Source organism: Papio anubis, chromosome 16 (genome assembly GCF_008728515.1).
Source record: "Papio anubis isolate 15944 chromosome 16, Panubis1.0, whole genome shotgun sequence".
In the NCBI taxonomy this organism is placed as follows: Eukaryota; Metazoa; Chordata; class Mammalia; order Primates; family Cercopithecidae; genus Papio; species Papio anubis.
The window spans coordinates 72,675,148-72,693,538 of NC_044991.1; the positions used below are offsets into that span (position 1 = coordinate 72,675,148).

The 18,391-nt window shown below is 44.9% G+C and overlaps 1 protein-coding gene across 1 annotated transcript; it reads left to right on the forward strand.

The window, feature by feature from the left end:
- Positions 1–1,678: 1,678 nt before the first annotated feature.
- WFDC2 (WAP four-disulfide core domain 2) lies at positions 1,679–13,355 on the forward strand. The gene is made up of 4 exons (XM_003904703.4): positions 1,679–1,825; positions 2,357–2,500; positions 11,764–11,916; positions 13,194–13,355. The coding sequence occupies exons 1-3, from the start codon at positions 1,750–1,752 to the stop codon at positions 11,913–11,915; spliced, it is 372 nt and encodes a 123-aa protein (XP_003904752.4). The 5' UTR covers positions 1,679–1,749; the 3' UTR covers position 11,916; positions 13,194–13,355.
- Positions 13,356–18,391: the final 5,036 nt, after the last annotated feature.

Below are 18,391 nucleotides of genomic sequence, written 5' to 3' on the forward strand. Positions count from 1 at the left end.
TTGCCAGATCTTTTACTTTTTCCAAGAGAAGCTAGAGGTTTATTTTTATATGAAATTCCCTACTTTTAAATCTTGGCAACTAATTTAAAATTTCAAAACATACTGTGTAGTTAATAATGTATGTGCTCTAGCCAGATTTGCAACCTCTGATTTATGCTTTTTCCTTTAAACCTTATAATAATCTTATAAAACCCTTATAATCCTCCAAGACTGTTAGGATGATATACAGTTTATGCAGGAAGAAGATGCCGGTCAGAAAAGTGAAGTGTTTCTCTAAGTCACATAGCCAGAAAGTGGCCATGGATGCATTGTCCCTGATTGGGCATGGATGCATTTGGTTCTAAAGCCTCTGCCCTTTTAAATGATGTAAAGAGAATATATGTAACTATACCTAGCACAGAACTTGGCACCACAGAAGCTAAACATCTGATGCCATTGACTGATGAAAATTCCTTCCCCATCCTTCTGCCTGGCCCTGCCACCCTCCCTCAGTCTGCATTCCTGTAAGAGAATGCAGACTTATTTCCGGAGCACTCACGGCCATTGATCCAGTACCTCTCACGGGTCAGGCCTGGAGTCCCTGTGTCAATCGTGTGGATCTACTCAATGCTCCCAGTGAGTACATGGTTGTTCCATGGCAGGAACATTGCATTTGTGTTCTCACTGAAGTCCCACATAGGTGTCATTTTCACTGATGATGTGGCAGCTCAGATCCGGGAGAGGATTCATTCTAGAGCCCTCAGGTGGGAAGTGGTGGGGGTGGGAGTCAGACCCCAGACTCTGTCACCCCTTCAAGACCAGTGCTGGAGGGCCCCTTTTGACGACTTTCTCTTCACCAAGCGTCTTGACCTGCATATGTTACACAGTAGGCAGCCAGTGAATATTTACAATGGAATGGAAAAAACGAGTGCCTGGAGGGAGACACCTGGGTTCAAAACCTTATTTGTACAGCTTTGCAGGGGACCTTGTGGTGGAGGTGCGGTCCTAAATCCCTGAACACCCAGTTCCTTTGTCATATACAGCTGATAACAGTAACTCTCCGGTCAGAGGTTTGCTGGGATGATTCCTTGAGACAAGGAGCACAGAGCCTGGCACAGTCAGCCCTGATCAGGGGCCGGTAGGACAAAGAAAGGGCGGCAGAAACACACACCCAAATGGCTTGAGACTGGTAGGTGCTTCACCTTCCTGGGCCTGTTTCTGGTGAAGAGGGTTTGTTTATCAATAATAAGTGCTACTTCTGTAGACCCTACTATGTGCTCTGTATCACTACCCTAGCCCTCCATCAAGGGGGATCTGCCCTCTCATCTGGCTAACCCCAAATAGAACCCTTTAACTCGAATGCTCTACTGCCTCCCTGCGGGCCCTGCCCCATCCGCCTCAACCCCCGACTGGGGACACTCTGGAGAAACCTCGGAGTCTTGGAATAGAAACCCAGGAGCCCTGAGCCTTGGCCCTCAGGCCCCAGGAGGGAGGTCAGGAGGGAGGAGTGGACAAGGGTCCGGCCGCAGCCGGTCATGTCCTGGAAGCTGCTTTAAGTTCCTGGTTCCCACCGGGGCCAAGAGTGATACCTGATCCTGGGGGATTGTGAAATGACCTCAGGTGGCAGCCCGCCCCCGGGGCCTGCGAAGCCCTCCACCCTCCCCTTCCCCGCTCAGCTCCACCCCTACCCCACGCCCCCTCCCGCGCGCGCGGTTAAATCCCCGCACCTGAGCAGCGGCTCACACCTGCACCCCGCCCCGGCATAGCACCATGCCTGCCTGTCGCCTAGGCTCGCTAGCCGCGGCCCTCCTTGGCCTGCTGCTGTTCGGCTTTACCCTAGTCCCAGGTGAGTGGGGCGGGGAGACGCCCAGCGCCCAGAGGGGCCGAGCCACGAGCTCCAGGATGGAGCCAGGCGGAGGCGTAGCCTCTGGAGGCCGGGGAAGTGGGAATTCCTGGGTCGGAAGTGGCGGAGACCCTTGGAGCCTAGGGTGTGGGGTCCAATGTGCTGGAGGTGGAGAGACCACTGATGGCTGAAATTTGGGAGGGTTCTGTGCTGAACGAAGACACTCCGTGGCTGCAGTGGGCTGGGGGTGGGGGCTGCTCTGCCTCGACCGCGGAAGCTCCTAGACACTCAGCTGTGCCGGGTCCCCTAGGGCTGAGATCCGAGGGCCCCGACGCCAAGGGTTAGGAAGCTCTGGTATTCCCAGGGGCTAGGGACTCCTCCTGGTCTGGAAGTGGGAGTCTCTGGGGGCAGTAAGGGGACTCCTAGGGCCAGAGACTGAGAATTCCTTGGAGTTAAGCTTTGGAGCAGGAGGTGGCCATCCTCTGGGGCTGGCGCTACGCCCCACCCTCCACTGTCACGGGCCTGCCCTTCCAGGCACAGGAGCAGAGAAGACGGGCGTGTGCCCCAAGCTCCAGGCGGACCAGAACTGCACGCAGGAGTGCGTCTCGGACAGCGAATGCGCGGACAACCTCAAGTGCTGCAGCGCGGGCTGCGCCACCTTCTGCTCTCTGCCCAATGGTAACTCCACCACGGCCGAGCGGGGATGGGGCGGGGCTGCGCTGGGCTGGGAGGAGGCGGGAGGGCCTGGGTTCCGGGAACAGGGGCGCCCCAGGACCCAGGGACCCCCGGGAAAGTCAAGACGGATGAAACCAGATCCGCCAGTGCTCTCCCTCGCATGGTCCCGGGGGAGACAAAGGCCTCGTTGAAGCGCAGCCAAGGGGGGGTCCCCACCCCTAGCTGGATTCGAGTCTCTGGTGCATGACGGGCTTCCGGGCACGCACAGCCGGGACATTGTTCCCCGCGGCCTGTGGACCCGGGGCGGCAGTTTCCTTCTCGGACTGGCCGGAGCCTGCCCTGCGGGAAAGCCCGGAGCCTGGGGCTCTCACATCTCCTCTTGGAGTCCCTCCCTGGGGGCCTCCCCCAGCCCTGGGGGAAAGACCGGGAGGGCCTGGCCTGGCAAGATTTTCCCCAATTCCTCTGTCCAGGTGGAAAGGAACTTTACAGATTTAGGAAAGTGTCCCGCTCATCTTAAAGATGTGGAAAGGAGCATCGGCGAGAAAAAAATTGTTCTTGCCCAAGGTCACAAGGCCATCCCATGGCTGCAGGAGTCATAGTGAGGGTTCAGCTTTTGCCTTTCGGGTCAGCTGGCTGAGTGATTTGAAGAAAGCGAGGAATCCTCCCCGGACACTGTATCACCCTTTGTTGTCTTTCAGTCAATCGCTTCCACTCTAAGGATTGAGTGAGCGCGAGCTGGGGACTCCTTCAAAGGTGCTTGCTGGAGCTGCAGTGTCTCCACCAGGCTGATCAGAGCAGGGGGTGGCTTAGGCAGCATGGAACCTCAGCTTCTCGTTCTCCAGAGGGAACTGCTGAGTTTTAGAGGCAGGGATAGGACCTGGAGAGAACCAAGGTACTGTAATGATGTTCTTTCCCGGAATACAGTCCCTGTGACTTTTCCTCTTTGTTATTTCCCTGAAGATGTCAGCACAGGCTGGGAAAGTTTGTAATACGGTGACCCCCAGACACCGACCAGCAGGGAAGTGGTAAGTGGAGGGGGACTGGCAGCCCACCAAGGGCAGCTTCAAGGTCAGGAGTCCCCTCCTCTGGGCCAGGGAGAGGAGGACCAGAAGGAGAGGAAGATTTGGAGAGAAAGCAGGCAGCAGGTAGATGAGAGAGGTGGAGGAGCAAAGGAGGGAGTCTTTGCTGTTTGATGGATGAAGAATTTGTTCCCTTATCTCAGATGGACAGACTGAGGCAGGAAGAGGGACAAGGTCAGATGGCCTCCTGTGCCAGGGGGGAAGCTTGGAGGTTTGAATCCTAGTTCTGCCATTTTCTAGTTGTGTGATCCTGACCATGTTGTTTTACCTCTCTGAGCCTCTGCTCTAAAATGGGAATAATTCCAAATTCTATAGGATTGTCATGATGACTAAATGAAATAATGCATGTAAAGTGTCTATTAGTGGGAAGATACTCCATACACAGTGACTTGTTTTGATCATAAATGGTTCCCTATTTATTCCCAGGACAGCCCAATATTGAAGGCTCCTACTCCTTTCAAGAGAATGAATTTCTTTGTATTAGGAAGTCAAGACTGTCGGCAACTTTTTAATTTTTTTTTTTTTTTTTATTATACTTTAAGTTCTGGGGTACATGTGCAGAACGTGCAGGTTTGTTACATAGGTATACATGTGCCATGGTGGTTTGCTGCATCCATCAACCCGTCATCTACATTAGGTATTTCTTCTAATGCTATCCCTCCCCTAACCCCCAACCTCCCTGACAGGCCCTGGTGTGTGATGTTCCCCTCCCTGTGTCCATGTGTTCTCATTGTTCAACTCCCACTTATGAGAACATGCAGTGTTTGGTTTTCTGTTCTTGTGTTAGTTTGCTGAGAATGATGATTTCCAGCTTCATCCATGTCTCTGCAAAGGATGTGAACTCATCATTTGTTATGGCTGCATAGTATTCCATGGTGTATACGTGCCACATTTTCTTTATCCAGTCTATCATTGATGGGCATTTGGGTTGGTTCCAAGTCTTTGCTATTGTGAACAGTGCTGCAATAAACATACATGTGCACGTGTCTTTATTGTCAAATGATTTATAATCCTTTGGGTATATAGCCAGTAATGGGATTGCTGGGTCAAATGTTATTTCTTGTCCTAGATCCTTAAGAATCATCACACTCTCTTCCACAATGGTTGAACTAATTTACACTCCCACCAACAGTGTAAAAGCGTTCCTATTTCTCCACATCCTCTCCAGCATCTGTTGTTTCCTGACTTTTTAAGGATCTCCATTCTAACTGGTGTGAGATAGTATCTCATTGTTGTTTTGATTTGCATTTCTCTAATGACCAGTGATGATGAGCTTTTTTCGTTTGTTGGCTGCATAAATGTCTTCTTTTGAGAAGTGTCTGTTCATATCCTTCGCCCACATTTTGATGGGGTTTTTTCTTGTAAATTTGTTTGAGTTTCTTGTAGATTCTGTATATTAACCCTTTGTCAGATGGATAGATTGCAAAAATTTTCTCCCAATCTGTAGGCTGCCTGTTCGATCTGATGCTAGTTTTTTTTTGCTGTGCAGAAGCTCTTTAGTTTAATTAGATCCCATTTGTCAATTTTGGCTTTTGTTGCCATTGCTTTTGGTGTTTTAGTCATGAAGCCTTTGCCCATGCCTATGTCCTGAATGGTATTGCCTAGGTTTTCCTCTAGGGTTTTAATGGTTTTAGGTCTTACATTTAAGTCTTTAATCCATCTTGAGTTAATTTTTGTATAAGGTGTAAGGAAGGGGTCCAGTTTAACTTTTCTGCGTATGGCTAGCCAGTTTTCCCAACACCATTTATTAAATAGGGAATCCTTTCTCCATTGCTTGTTTTTGTCAGGTTTGTCAAAGATCAGATGGTTGTAGATGTGTAGTGTTATTTCTGAGGCCTCTGTTCTGTTCCATTGGTCTATATATCTGTTTTGGTACCAGTATCATGCTGTTTCAGTTACTGTAGCCTCGTAGTATAGTTTGAAGTCAGTTAGCGTGATGCCTCCAGCTTTGTTCTTTTTGTTTAGGATTGTCTTGGCTATGTGGGCTTTTATTCCATATGAAATTTAAAGTCGTTTTTTTCTAATTCTGTGAAGAAAGTCAGTGGTAGCTTGATGGGGATAGCATTTAATCTATAAATTACTTTGGGCAGTATAGCCATTTTCATGATATTGATTCTTCTTATCCATGAGTGTGGATTGTTTTTCCATTTGTTTGTATCCTCTCTTATTTCATTGAGCAGTGGTTTGTAGTGCTCCTTGAAGAGGTCCTTCACCTCCCTTGTAAGTTATATTCCTGGTATTTTATTCTCTTTGTAGCAATTGCGAATGGGAATTCACTCATGATTTGGCTCTGTTTGTCTATTATTGGTGTATAGGAATGCTTGTGATTTTTGCACATTGATTTTGTATCCTGAGACTTTACTGAAGTTGCTTATCAGCTTAAGGAGATTTTGGGCTGAGACAATAGGGTTTTCTAAATATACAATCATTTCATCTGCAAACAGGGACAATTTGACTTCCTTTTTTCTTAATTGAATACCCTTTATTTCTTTCTCTTGACTGATTGCCCTGGCCAGAATTTCCAATACTATGTTGAATAGGAGTGGTGAGAGAGAGCATCCCTGTCTTGCATCAGTTTTCAAAGGGAATGCTTCCAGCTTTTGCCCATTTGGTATGATGCTGGCTGTGGGTTTGTCATAAATAACTCTTATTATTTTGAGATACATTCCATCAACACCTAGTTTATTGAGTGTTTTAGCTTGAAGTCTTGCATCCCAGGGATGAAGCCAACTTGATCGTGGTGGATAAGCTTTTCGATATGCTGCTGGATTCGGTTTGCTAGTATTTTATTGAGGATTTTCGCATTGATGTTCATCAGGGATATTGACTTGAATTTTTGTTTTTGTTTTTGTTGTGTCTTTGCCAGGTTTTGGTATCAGGATGATGCTGGCCTCATAAAATGAGTTGGGGAGGAGTCCCACTTTTTCTGTTGTTTGGAATAGTTTCAGAAGGAATGGTACCAGCAACTCCTCTTTGTACCTCTGGTAGAATTCGGCTGTGAATCCATCTGGTCCCAGACTTTTTTTGGTTGGTAGGCTATTAATTACTGCCTCAATTTTGGAACTTGTTATTGGTCGATTCAGGGATTCGACTTCTTCCTGGTTTAGACTTGGGAGGGTGTATGTGTCCAGGAATTTATCCATTTCTTCTAGGTTTTCTAGTTTATTTGTGCAGAGATGTTCATAATATTCTTTGATGGTAGATTGTATTTCTGTGGGATCAGTGGTGATATCCCCTTTGTCATTTTTTATTGTGTCTCTTTGATTCTTTTCTTTTTTCTTCTTTATTAATCTGGCTAGCAGTCTATTTTGTTGATGTTTTTCAAAAAACCAGCTTGTGGATTCATTGATTTTTTTTTTGAAGGATTTTTCATGTCTCTATCTCCTTCAGTTCTGCTCTGATCTTAGTTATTTCTTGTCTTCTGCTAGCTTTTGAATTTGTTTGTTCTTGCTTCTCTAGTTCTTTTAATTGTGATGTCAGGGTGTCGATTTTGGATCTTTCCTGCTTTCCCTTGTGGGCATTTAGTGCTATAAATTTCCTTCTAAGCACTGCTTTAGCTGTGTCTCAGAGATTCTGGTATGTTGTGTCTTTGTTCTCATTGGTTTCAAAGAACTTCTTTATTTCTGCCTTAATTTTGTTATTTACCTAGTAGTCATTCAGGAGCAGGTTGTTCAGTTTCCATGTAGTTGTGCAGTTTTGAGTGAGTTTCTTAATCCTGAGTTCTAATTTGATGGCACTGTGGTCTGAGAGACTGTTTGTTATGATTTCCGTTCTTTTGTATTTGCTAAGTAGTGTTTTACTTCCAATTATGTGGTCAGTTGTAGAATAAGTGCGATGTGGTGCTGAGGAGAATGTATATTCTGTTGATTTGGTGTGGAGAGTTCTGTAGATGTCTATTAGGTCCACTTGGTCCAGAGCTGAGTTCAAGTCCTAGATATCTTTGTTAATTTTCTGTCTCATTAATCTGTCTAATATTGACAGTGGGGGTTAAAGTTTTCCACTATTATTGTGTGGGAGTCTAAGTCTCTTTGCAGGTCTCTAAGAACTTGCTTTATGAATCAGGATGCTCCTGTATTGGGTGCATATATATTTAGGATAGTTAGCTCTTCTTGTTGCATTGATCCCTTTACCATTGTGTAATGCCCTTCTTTGTCTCCTTTGATCTTTGTTGGTTTAAACTCTGTTTTATCAGAGAATAGGATTGCAACTGCTGCTTTTTTTTTTTTTTTTTTTTTTTTTTTGCTGTCCATTTGCTTGGTTAATGTTACTGCATCCCTTTATTTTTAGCCGATGTGTCTTTGCACGTGAGATGGTCTCCTGAATACAGCACACCGATGGGTCTTGACTCTTTATCCAATTTGCCAGTCTTTGTCTTTTAATTGGGGCATTTAGCCTGTTTACATTTAAGGTTAATATTATTATATGTGAATTTGATCCTGTCATTATGATGCTAACTGGTTATTTTGTCCATTAGTTGATGCAGTTTCTTCATAGCGTTGATGGTCTTTACAATTGGGTATATTTTTGCAGTTGCTGATACCAGTTGTTTCTTTCCATGTTTAGTGCTCCCTTCAGGAGGCCTTGTAAGGCAGGCCTTTTGGTAACAAAATCTCTCAGCATTTGTTTGTCTATATAGGATTTTATTTCTCCTTCACTTATGAAGCTTACTTTGGCTGGATATGAAATTCTGGGTTGAAAATTCTTTCCTTTAAGAATATTGAATATTGACCCCCACTCTCTTCTGGCTTGTAGGGTTTCTGTAGAGAGATCTGCTGTTAGTCTGATGGGCTTCCCATAGTGGGTAATCCGACCTTTCTCTCTGGGTGCCCTTAACATTTTTTTCTTCATTTCAGCCTTGGGGAATCTGATGATTATGTGTCTTGGGGTTGTTCTTCTCAAGGAGTATCATTGTGGTGTTCTCTGTATTTCCTGAATTTGAATGTTGACCTGTCTTGCTAGGTTGGGGAAGTTCTCCTGGATAACATTCTGAAGAGTGTTTTCCAACTCGGTTCCATTCTCCCCGTCACTTTCAGGTACACCAATCAAACATAGGTTTGGTCTTTTCACATAGTCCCATATTTCTTGGAGGCTTTGTTCATTCTTTTTCATTATTTTTTCTCTAATCTTGTCTTCATGCTTTATTTCATTAAGTTGATCTTCAATCTCTGATATTCTTCTTCCGCTTGATCAATTCGGCTATTGATACTTGTGTAGGCTTCATGAAGTTCTTGTGCTGTGTTTTTCAGCTCCATCAGGTCATTTATGTTCTTCTCTAAACTGTTTACTGTAGTTAGCAATTCCTCTAACCTTTTTCCAAGGTTCTTAGCTTTCTTGCATTGGGGTTAGAACATGCTTCTTTAGCTTGGAGGAATTTGTTATTACCCACCTTCTGAAGCCTGCTTCTGTCAATTCGTCGAACTCATTCTCCATCCAGTTTTGTTCCCTTACTGGCGAGGAGTTGTGATGCTTTGGAGGAGAGGAGGTGTTCTGGTGTTTGGAATTTTCAGCCTTTTTGTGTGGTTTCTCCCCATCTTCATGGATTTATCTACCTTTGGTCTTTGATGGTGATGACCTTTGGATGGGATTTCTGAGTGGACGTTGTTTTTGTTGATGTTGATGCTATTCCTTTCTGTTTGTTAGTTTTCCTTCTAACAGGCCCCTCAGCTGCAGGTCTGTTGGAGTTTGCTGGAGGTCCACTCCAGACCCTGTTTGCCTGGCTATCACCAGCGGAGGCTGCAGAACAGCAAAGATTGCTGCCTGTTCCTTCCTCTGGAAGCTTTGTCCCAGAGGGACACCTGCCAGATGCCAGCTGGAGCTCTCCTGTATGAGGTGTCAGTCAGCCCCTGCTGGAAGGTATCTCTCAGTCAGGAGACACAGAAGTCAGGGACTCACTTGAGGAGGCAGTCTGACCCTTAGCAGAGCTCGAATACTGTGCTGGGAGATCATCTGCTCTCTTCAGAACCGGCAGGCAGGCTGAAGTCATGCCCACAGCTGCCCCTTCCCCCAGGTGCTCTGTCCCAGGGAGATAGGAGTTTTATCTATAAGCCCCTGACTAAGGCTGCTGCCTTTTTTTCAGAGATGCCCTGCCCAGAGAGGAGGAATCTAGAGAGGCAGTCTGGCTACAGCGGCTTTGCCAAGCTGCACTGGGCCCTGCCCAGTTTGAATTTCTGGGTGGCTTTGTTTACTCTGTGAGGGGAAAACTGCCTACTCAAGCCTCAGTAATGGTGGACGCCCCACCCCCAACCAAGCTCAAGAGTCCCAGGTTGACTTCAGATTGCTGTGCTGGCAGCGAGAATTTTAAGCCAGTGGATCTTAGCTTGCTGTGCTCTGTCGGGGTGGGATCCACTGAACTAGACCACTTGGCTCCCTGGCTTCAGCCCCCTTTCCGGGGGAGTGAATGGTTCTGTCTCACTGGCATTCCAGGCGCCACTGGAGTATGAAGGAAAAAAAAATAAATCCTGCAGCTAGCTCAGTGTCTGCCCAAATGGCCACCCAGTTTTGTGCTTGAAACCCAGGGCCCTGGTGGTGTAGGCACCCGAGGGAATCTCTTGGTCTGTGGGTTGCGAAGACTGTGGGAAAAGCATAGTATCTGCTCCAGAGTGCACCATTCCTCATGGCACAGTCCCTCACAGCTTCCCTTGGCTAGGGGAGGGAGTTCCCTGACCCCTTGGGCTTCCCAGGTGAGGTGACACCCTACCCTGCCTCTGCTTGCCCTCTATGGGCTGCACCCACTGTCTAACCAGTCCCAATGAGATGAGCCATGTACCTCAGTTGAAAATGCAGAAATCACCTGCCTTCTGCGTTGATCTCACTGGGAGCTGCAGACTGGATATCCAGCCATCTTGAAAGCTGAACCTAAATCTTTTTTTTTTTTTTTTTAAGATGGAGTCTCGCTCTGTCACCCAGACTGGAGTGCAGTGGCATGATCTTGGCTCACTACAACCTCCATCCTCCTGGGTGCAAGAGATTCTTCTGCCTCAGCCTTCCAAGTAGCTGGGATTACAGGTGCATGCCACCATGCCCAGCTAATTTTTTTGTATTTTTAGTACACGGGGGGGTCTCGAAGTCCTGACTTCCAATGATCCACCCGCCTCAGCTTCCCAAAGTGTGGGATTACAGGCGTGAGCCACCACATCCGGTGATCTGTCGGCCACTTTCATTGTCCTCTATAGCTAATCATCCAACTCTGTGCCTGTGTTTTACAACAAAAACCTGCACGTTTATAGCAGCTTTATTTATAATTGCCGAAAGTTGGAAGCAACCAAGATGTCCCTCAGTTGACGAATGGATTTGCCTGGGCCTGGCTCCCCTCTATCTAACCAGGAAGTGGAGTGTGATTTTGTGTGTGTGTGTGTGTGTGTGTTAGTGGAAGGATGTGTGGTTTCTCTCTGCATGGATGAATGAGTGTATTTGGAGGGTCACAGTGCTGAGAGACTGTAACTGGGATTAGGTTTATGGGTATGAGTGAAGATTATAAGTGTGTAACCCCTCACATGTGTACTGTACTTTATACTTTAAGTGGCAGCATAGTGCTTAACCATGGCAGCAGCGGTTAACACATAGACTCTGGAGCTAGATTTCTTGGGGTTCAAATTCTGCCTCAATTCTGTGTGACCTTAGGCAAATTATTTAACTTCTCAGTGCCTCAGTTTCCTCACTTGTAACACGAGGAAATATTAACAGATCCCTCCCCCTCTTTTAGGATTATTGTGAGAATTAGAAGAGTTAATATATGTTAGGGGCTTAACATAATACCTGGCATGTAGTAAGAGCTAATTAAGCGTTCACTGTTATAATTTCTCATTATAACTACAGAGTAGTTTGATATTTCAGGGAGAAATAATATGTTTGTTTCCACTGCTTTCACAACCCTGTGTTGTAATTAGCACTGGTTCCGCTGACACCCAAAGACACAGAGGCTCTGGGAGATTTCTGGCTCTAGGCCATAAAGTCCCACAAAGACAGAGTTGGGACTCAAGCTGAAGTCCTGTGATTCCATTGGGGAGCAGGAGGAGGGATTTGCAGGTGATCTTTCTGGGCCTCCTTAGGTGCCCAAGATGGACTCAGGCAGGCAGCTCTGCTGTATGTGAAGCCAAGTGAGGGGCAGTAGGGGGAGCATGCTGCAAGTACAACTTAACCTCCCTGTATCCCCTCTGCCCACTTACCCTTACTCCTTTTTCTACCCAGATAAGGAGGGTTCCTGCCCCCAGGTGAACAGGAACTTCCCCCAGCTCGGCCTCTGTCGGGACCAGTGCCAGGTGGACAGCCAGTGTCCTGGCCGGATGAAATGCTGCCACAATGGCTGTGGGAAAGTGTCCTGTGTCACTCCCAATTTCTGAGGTAGGTGAATGGGAGACAGAAAGCACATTGATGGCCAGGTGTTGTGGGAAACAGGAGAAAACGTCACCCAGGCAGAGGTGAAGGGAGGTTAGTTGCAGAGAGAGTTGGGAAAGGTATACCAGAGGGGTGACCCTCAGCCTGTTCTAAAAGAAGAGTGAAAGGTGGGCAGTCTGATGAGCTGCATGGGGAGGCTGTCTCAGGTGGAGGGAACAGAATAAGCAAGAGCTTGGCCAGGTATGGTGGCTCACGCCTGTAATCCCAGCACTTTGGGAGGCTGAGGTGGGCGGATCACCTGAGGTCGGGAGTTCAAGACCAGCCTGACCAACATGGATAAACCCCATCTCTACTAAAAATACCCCCCCAAAAAACCAAAAAACCAAAAAAACAAACCATAAAACCTTTATGGGCTTGGTGGTGGGTGCCTGTAATCCCAGCTACTCAGGGGGCTGAGGCAGGAGAATTGCTTGAACCTGGGAGACAGAGGTTGTGGTGAGCCGAGATGTCACCATTGCACTCCAGCCTGGGCAACAAGAGCGAAACTCCGTCTCAAATTAAAAAAAAAAAAAAAAAAAAAAAAAAAAAGCAAGAGCTTGGTTGTACCCTTGGGCTGAAATCTTGTGGTTGTCATGTGCTACTTTTAACAATTTCTCAGCAAAGGAATCTGAAGATAACTGATAGAATTCAATAGTGCACAGGTGAGCAACTGAAGCCCAGAGAGGGGGTGTGCTCTTGGTGCCCGAGAGGGAACTATGGTTTCTCTAAACTAAGCTATGGTCTCCCTGAAGCCAGAGCTCTCAGATGCCAACTGCATGGATAGGCTTTGCAGTCAAGAAGACCCAGGTTCAAATGTTAGCTCTGACACTTACCTAGCCTTTCACCTCCCTGAGTCACAGTTATCTTGGTTATAAAATGCAGCTAAATAAGATCTAATGGATCAGATAATCCCATTTAAACCTAAGGAATGAAGGCATGGCAGAAATTCCTAATAGTAGAGGGATTCTTAGGGACAGAAATGGCCATGGTCCCTCAGAAGGCCACAGTGGACACCCGGGACCACAGTATACCCAGGTGCCTGCTAGAGATGGTCTGAAGGAGAAGAGTATGTCTAGAGTCTGTAGAAAATGCAAGCAGGCCCCCCCAGAAGGTGAGGCTTTGCTGCATGGGTGTGTGGGATGGGGTGGGGTCAAGGAGCTGGTGTAGGATTTAAGCTGCAGGTACTCTTGCCTAATCTAATGGATATTGTTGTCGATGGTGTTGTTGTGATTTTCTTCCTCCAGCTCCAGCCACCACCAGGCTGAGCAGTGGGGAGAGAAAGTTTCTGCCTGGCCCTGCATCTGGTTCCAGCCCACCTGCCCTCCCCTTTTTCTGACCTCTGTATTCCCTCCTGGGCTGACCACAGCTTCTCCCTTTTCCAACCAATAAAGTAACCACTTTCAGCACGTTCTGTCTCTGTCTCCCCTGAGTTGGGCTGAGGTGGGTGGGCAAGTGTTAAGGGTGTGACCAGATCATCCAGGCATGAAAGAGACTGGTAGGTGTTAGCACTCTCCTGGCGGATCCTTGCACCAACCCTGTGAATCTGGTCATTATTCCTCCAGGGGGATGGATGAGAAAACAGAGGCTCAGACGGGTGGTGGGATGCTTCCAAAGTCACTCAGATTCATTGCTGGGGGTGCTGATAATAGCAGCAGCATGTACCAGGTGCCAGACACGGTGCTGGGAGGTTTGCTTATGAGATCCTCTGGCTCCTCAAAACAGTCCCCAGAGTGGTAAACAACATACCCCTGTCATAGACCTGGACTCCATGAGGTTACTTGCCAGTGGCCACACAGAAAGATGGCAAAGCCAGGATCCTCTCTTGTTGATACTTTAAATCAAAGTTTTATTTTATATAAGTAATATAGTCATATGCATCAAAACTCAAAAGATTAAGAAAAGATATACAATGAAAAGTGTCTTTCACCCTTTACCCCCTGCCTCCACCTTCCACCCCAGCCACCAAGTTGTTTTCTATGGAGACAACAATTGTTCTCAGTTTCTTGTGTTTCTTTTCAGATGTGTATCCCCAGCTCTCAATCCTTTCTCTCTCCCTTCTCTGTTTCTTCCTCTTTTCCTTTCTATTCCCCCTCTATGCCTCACTCTATTCTTTCTCTCTCCTCTATTCCTTCCTCTCCATCCTCTCTCTCCTTGCCCCCTCTCTTAATGCCCCTCTGTCTATGTACATTCCTCTCTCTATCCCCTTCTCTCCTCACTCCCTATCTCTATCATCTCTTTCCATCTGCTAGAGTAGGTAGACATGAGCAGGACAAGAGAGGGCTCCCCCTCACACACCCAGGAATGTCGGGTGACTATCAGGTGATGGTCGGGTAGTGGTTAAACTGTCTCTCTAACATGATCATTGGGCTGGGCGCAGTGGCTCATGCCTGTAATCCCAGCACTTTGGGAGCCCGAGGCGGGTGGATCACCTGAGATCAGGAGTTTGAGACCAGCCTGGCCAACATGGCCAAACCCCATCTCTACTAAAAATACAAAAATTAGCCAGGCATGGTGGCGGGCACCTGTAATCCCAGCTATTCTGGAGGCTGAGGCAAGAGAACTGCTTGAACCCGGGAGGTGGAGTGAGCTCAGATCACACCACTGCACTCCAGCCTGGATGACAGACAGAGACTCCATCTTTTTTCTTTAAAATAAAAAAAATTACAAATAAAAGTTTTCTTGGCTCTGAAAAACAAAGATCAGCAACATTTTAAGTAAAAAGTAATAAAAAGGGTTATTTTAGTCTTCTATTAGTTCAGTCTATACAGTTAACACCTGTTCTGCTTGATACTCATGAACATTTCAGCTCTCCATGAGAGTCCTGAAAGTTTTCCCTTGATTCTCATGTCACAGTCTCCAAAGTTATCAGAAACCTGCGTTCAAGAGCACCTGTCAAAGTCCTATAGCTGATTATAAGCCACCTTTTGAAGAGAATCAAAACAAGACAATAATTGTCTGTGGGTGACAAAAAGTCTTAGAACAGCCACTACTAAGGCCACAACTGACTAAGAATTTTGGTTAATTCTGTGGCATACAACAATTTTACACAAGTTATAATTATTAATTATATACACTAAGCCATATCAGAATTATAGGGCTTTCCAATAATTTTGGAACACATACTAATAACATATTTATACAAATACAGCCCAAAGAAAGCTAAACACCATTTCATATTTGACAATGCTTCCTGTATGATTTTTATACCAAATAAGCCAAATATGTCATTTTTGGACTTTAGGGGACCTAATAGCTATAAGATTAATTAGGTCAGAAAAAGACATAATTTATAATTTGGTTTTGGAAAGTTTGTTACTATCAAAGGTTTAAAACACTTGGTATTATAAAAGAATGGTAGGCCATCCTAAGTCATCTAGCCAAAATAACTCAAAAATTTTAAAAAGGCAAAAAACTTTATTCACGGAAAATCTTGTTCAAAAGAGAAAGCCAAATTTCACCTTTGCATTAGTATACTATTAATATCAAACCCAATTCTTAGTAGAATCTTAGACAAATCTCTTCAATTTTAATGTTTGACCCTAAGGTAAGATTCTCATAAATCTTATGACCCTTTATACATTTTTGTTAAAGAGCAGATCAGTGCTCCAAGAAAACCCTTTGGGCTTTTATTCCAATGTTCAATTTACAAAAAAACTGAATACTATCACTTTAGCCAATATGTTCACACACAGAATTTCTTTTATAAGATTAATCTTTCACAAACCTATCACAACTTGCTCAAACCTTCAGCTTTATCCTGTCTTACTTAAAACCTTTAACTCTCTAAACTAAAAAACTCCCACATCTCCATGCCTTCTTATAATTTTTTTACTGAAAACACATTTCATTTTCCTAACACACCTTGCATGTAAAACATTTCTTTAGTAGTCTCAATTACATGTTACACTGTTAACTCTTAGCAACTTTTATTTTTGCTGAAAACCCCAATAAGTGAGTGATTTTTAATTATGTAGCAGGTGTGGAGCCTAAGATATGAGACAAAGATGCAGGTAAGGTCTCTTTCCAGCATAGTGAGGGGGCATCCCCAACTCCACATGTCCACAGGCCTTACCTAGAGTCTAATAGCTCAAAGAATAGCTCTTCTTTGACTTTTTAAAAGTCAAAGAAGCACGTCAAGATCTTAAAGCATTAGCAAACCTAATATCTGACCTAATTTAGACTAAATGTCTTTATTTTACCAACAATTTTTTAAACTGTCCTTATCTTCCAAAGCTTATTAAAGTCACGTGAACTAAAAGGCATTAGTTTTTATTTTCCTGGCAAAATATTTGATTTAAGCACTTATTTTTAAGCCAATTAATCAGAGCTCCTTCATATATAAATGTCACACACAAAACACATATAAATATACAGACAGAAGAAGATCCAGTAGTTGTAAGATTTTTCATTGGGCAGTTTTTAAGTTTCTTAATTGGATTACTGGCTTCAGGGTGGGGTCCTTTGAGGAAGAGGGCTAAGAAAACATGCCATTTCTAGGGCCTAATAAGCAGATACAGATGGAAAGCAAAACAGATCCCCAAAAATTCAAGGTCATATTTTTATGCCAGATCCTGGATTTCCAAAAAAGAAACACTACAGAACAAGACAATGAATGATCTTACTGTGAGTTTCATTGCAAGACAACCCAGAGTCAATCGGCCCATTCTGTGATCAGCCTATCCCCCATGGAAGCCTTATCTCAGTGGTGGGGTGGGGGGTGGGGACATTTCCATACCTTCCAGGTGGCTGAGAGCATGCCTCTCTGATCCAAACGTGCAGAGAGCCAAGTATCCCCCCAAAACTGCCACTGGTCATGCCCAAAAGTGTATTTGCTACCTAGTTATTACACACAAAATCTCACTCATAATGCGAAGTAATTTCTGATACTCTAAAAAGTAAAAAAGTCAGATAATGCAATGCAAAACAGAACAGAGCCTTAGCTTTTGAGAGAGATCTGCTTTCAATTCCTGGGGTTTAATGAGGAAAACAGTTTTCCCTAAAACGGGGTCTGTGGCGCCTCCTCTGTTTTTCTCAAGGAGTCCAAGGCTGTTAGAAATTATCTTAGGTCCTCTCATGTATGCATCAAGAGTGGCAAGTATCGGGTGAAAACCCCACCCCCGATATTCAACGTGGGTTCTTTTCTATTTCCCTAAGCACCAGCTGGTCTGAGAAATAAAGGGAAAGAGTACAAAAGAGAGAAATTTTAAAGCTGGATGTCCAGGGGAGACATCACATGTTGGCAGATTCCATGATGCTCCCTGAGCCGTAAAACCAGCAAGTTTTTATTAGCGATTTTCAAAAGGGGAGGGAGTGTATGAATAGGGTGTGGGGTCACAGAGATCACATGCTTCACAAGGTAATAAAATATCACAAAGCAAATGGAGGCAGGGCGAGATTAAAATTGCTAATGAAGTTTCAGGCATGCATTGTCATTGATAACATCTTATCAGGAGACAGGGTTTGAGAGCAGACAACCAGTCTGACCAAAATTTATTAGGCGGGAATTTCCTCATCCTAATAAACCTGGGAGCACTACAGGAGACCAGGGCTTATTTCATCCCTTCGCCTTCGACCGTAAAAGACAGCTGCCCCCAAAGCAGTCATTTCAGAGGCCTACCCTCAGGGGCCATTCTTCCTCAGGGATGTTCCTTACTGAGAAAAAGAATTCAGCAATATTTCTCCTATTTGCTTTTGAAAGAAGAGAAATATGGCTCTGTTCCACCCGGCTCACTAGCAGTCAGACTTTAAAGTTATCTCCCTTGTTCCCTGAACATTGCTGTTATCCTGTTCTTTTTTCAAGGTGCCCAGATTTCATATTGTTCAAGCACACATGCTCTACAAACAATTTGTGCAGTTAACACAATCATCACAGGGTCCTGAGGTGACATACATCCTCCTCAGCTTACGAAGATGACGGGATTAAGAGATTAAAGTAAAGACAGGCATAGGAAATCACAAGGGTATTGATTGGGGAAGTGATAAGTGTCCATGAAATCTTAATTTATGTTCAGAGATTGCAGTAAAGAGAGGCATAAGAAATTATAAAAGTATTAATTTGGGGAACTAATAAACGTCCATGAAATCTTCACAATTTATGTTCTTCCGCCATGGCTTCAGCCAGTGCCTCCGTTCGGGGTCCCTGACTTCCCACAACAGCAAGAAGACAAAACAGAGAAAAAAACAATTCAGTCGACTGAGAAAAAAAAATACCTTTTTTTCCCCTTGTCTTGTTTTCCCTTTGTAAAAAAAAAAAATACTTTTTTCTTCAGAAAAATAAGACCCAAGAAGAGAAAAAAGCATAAAGGCCTTTTAAATATACATATAGCTTGGATATCTGCTTTTAATTAAGCTAACTTTTAACAAAATCTCCTGTTACCAGACTCTAGCTGGGACAAACAGCCAATATTTATGGTCTTTAAACTTTACCAAAGGCAATCTCCCA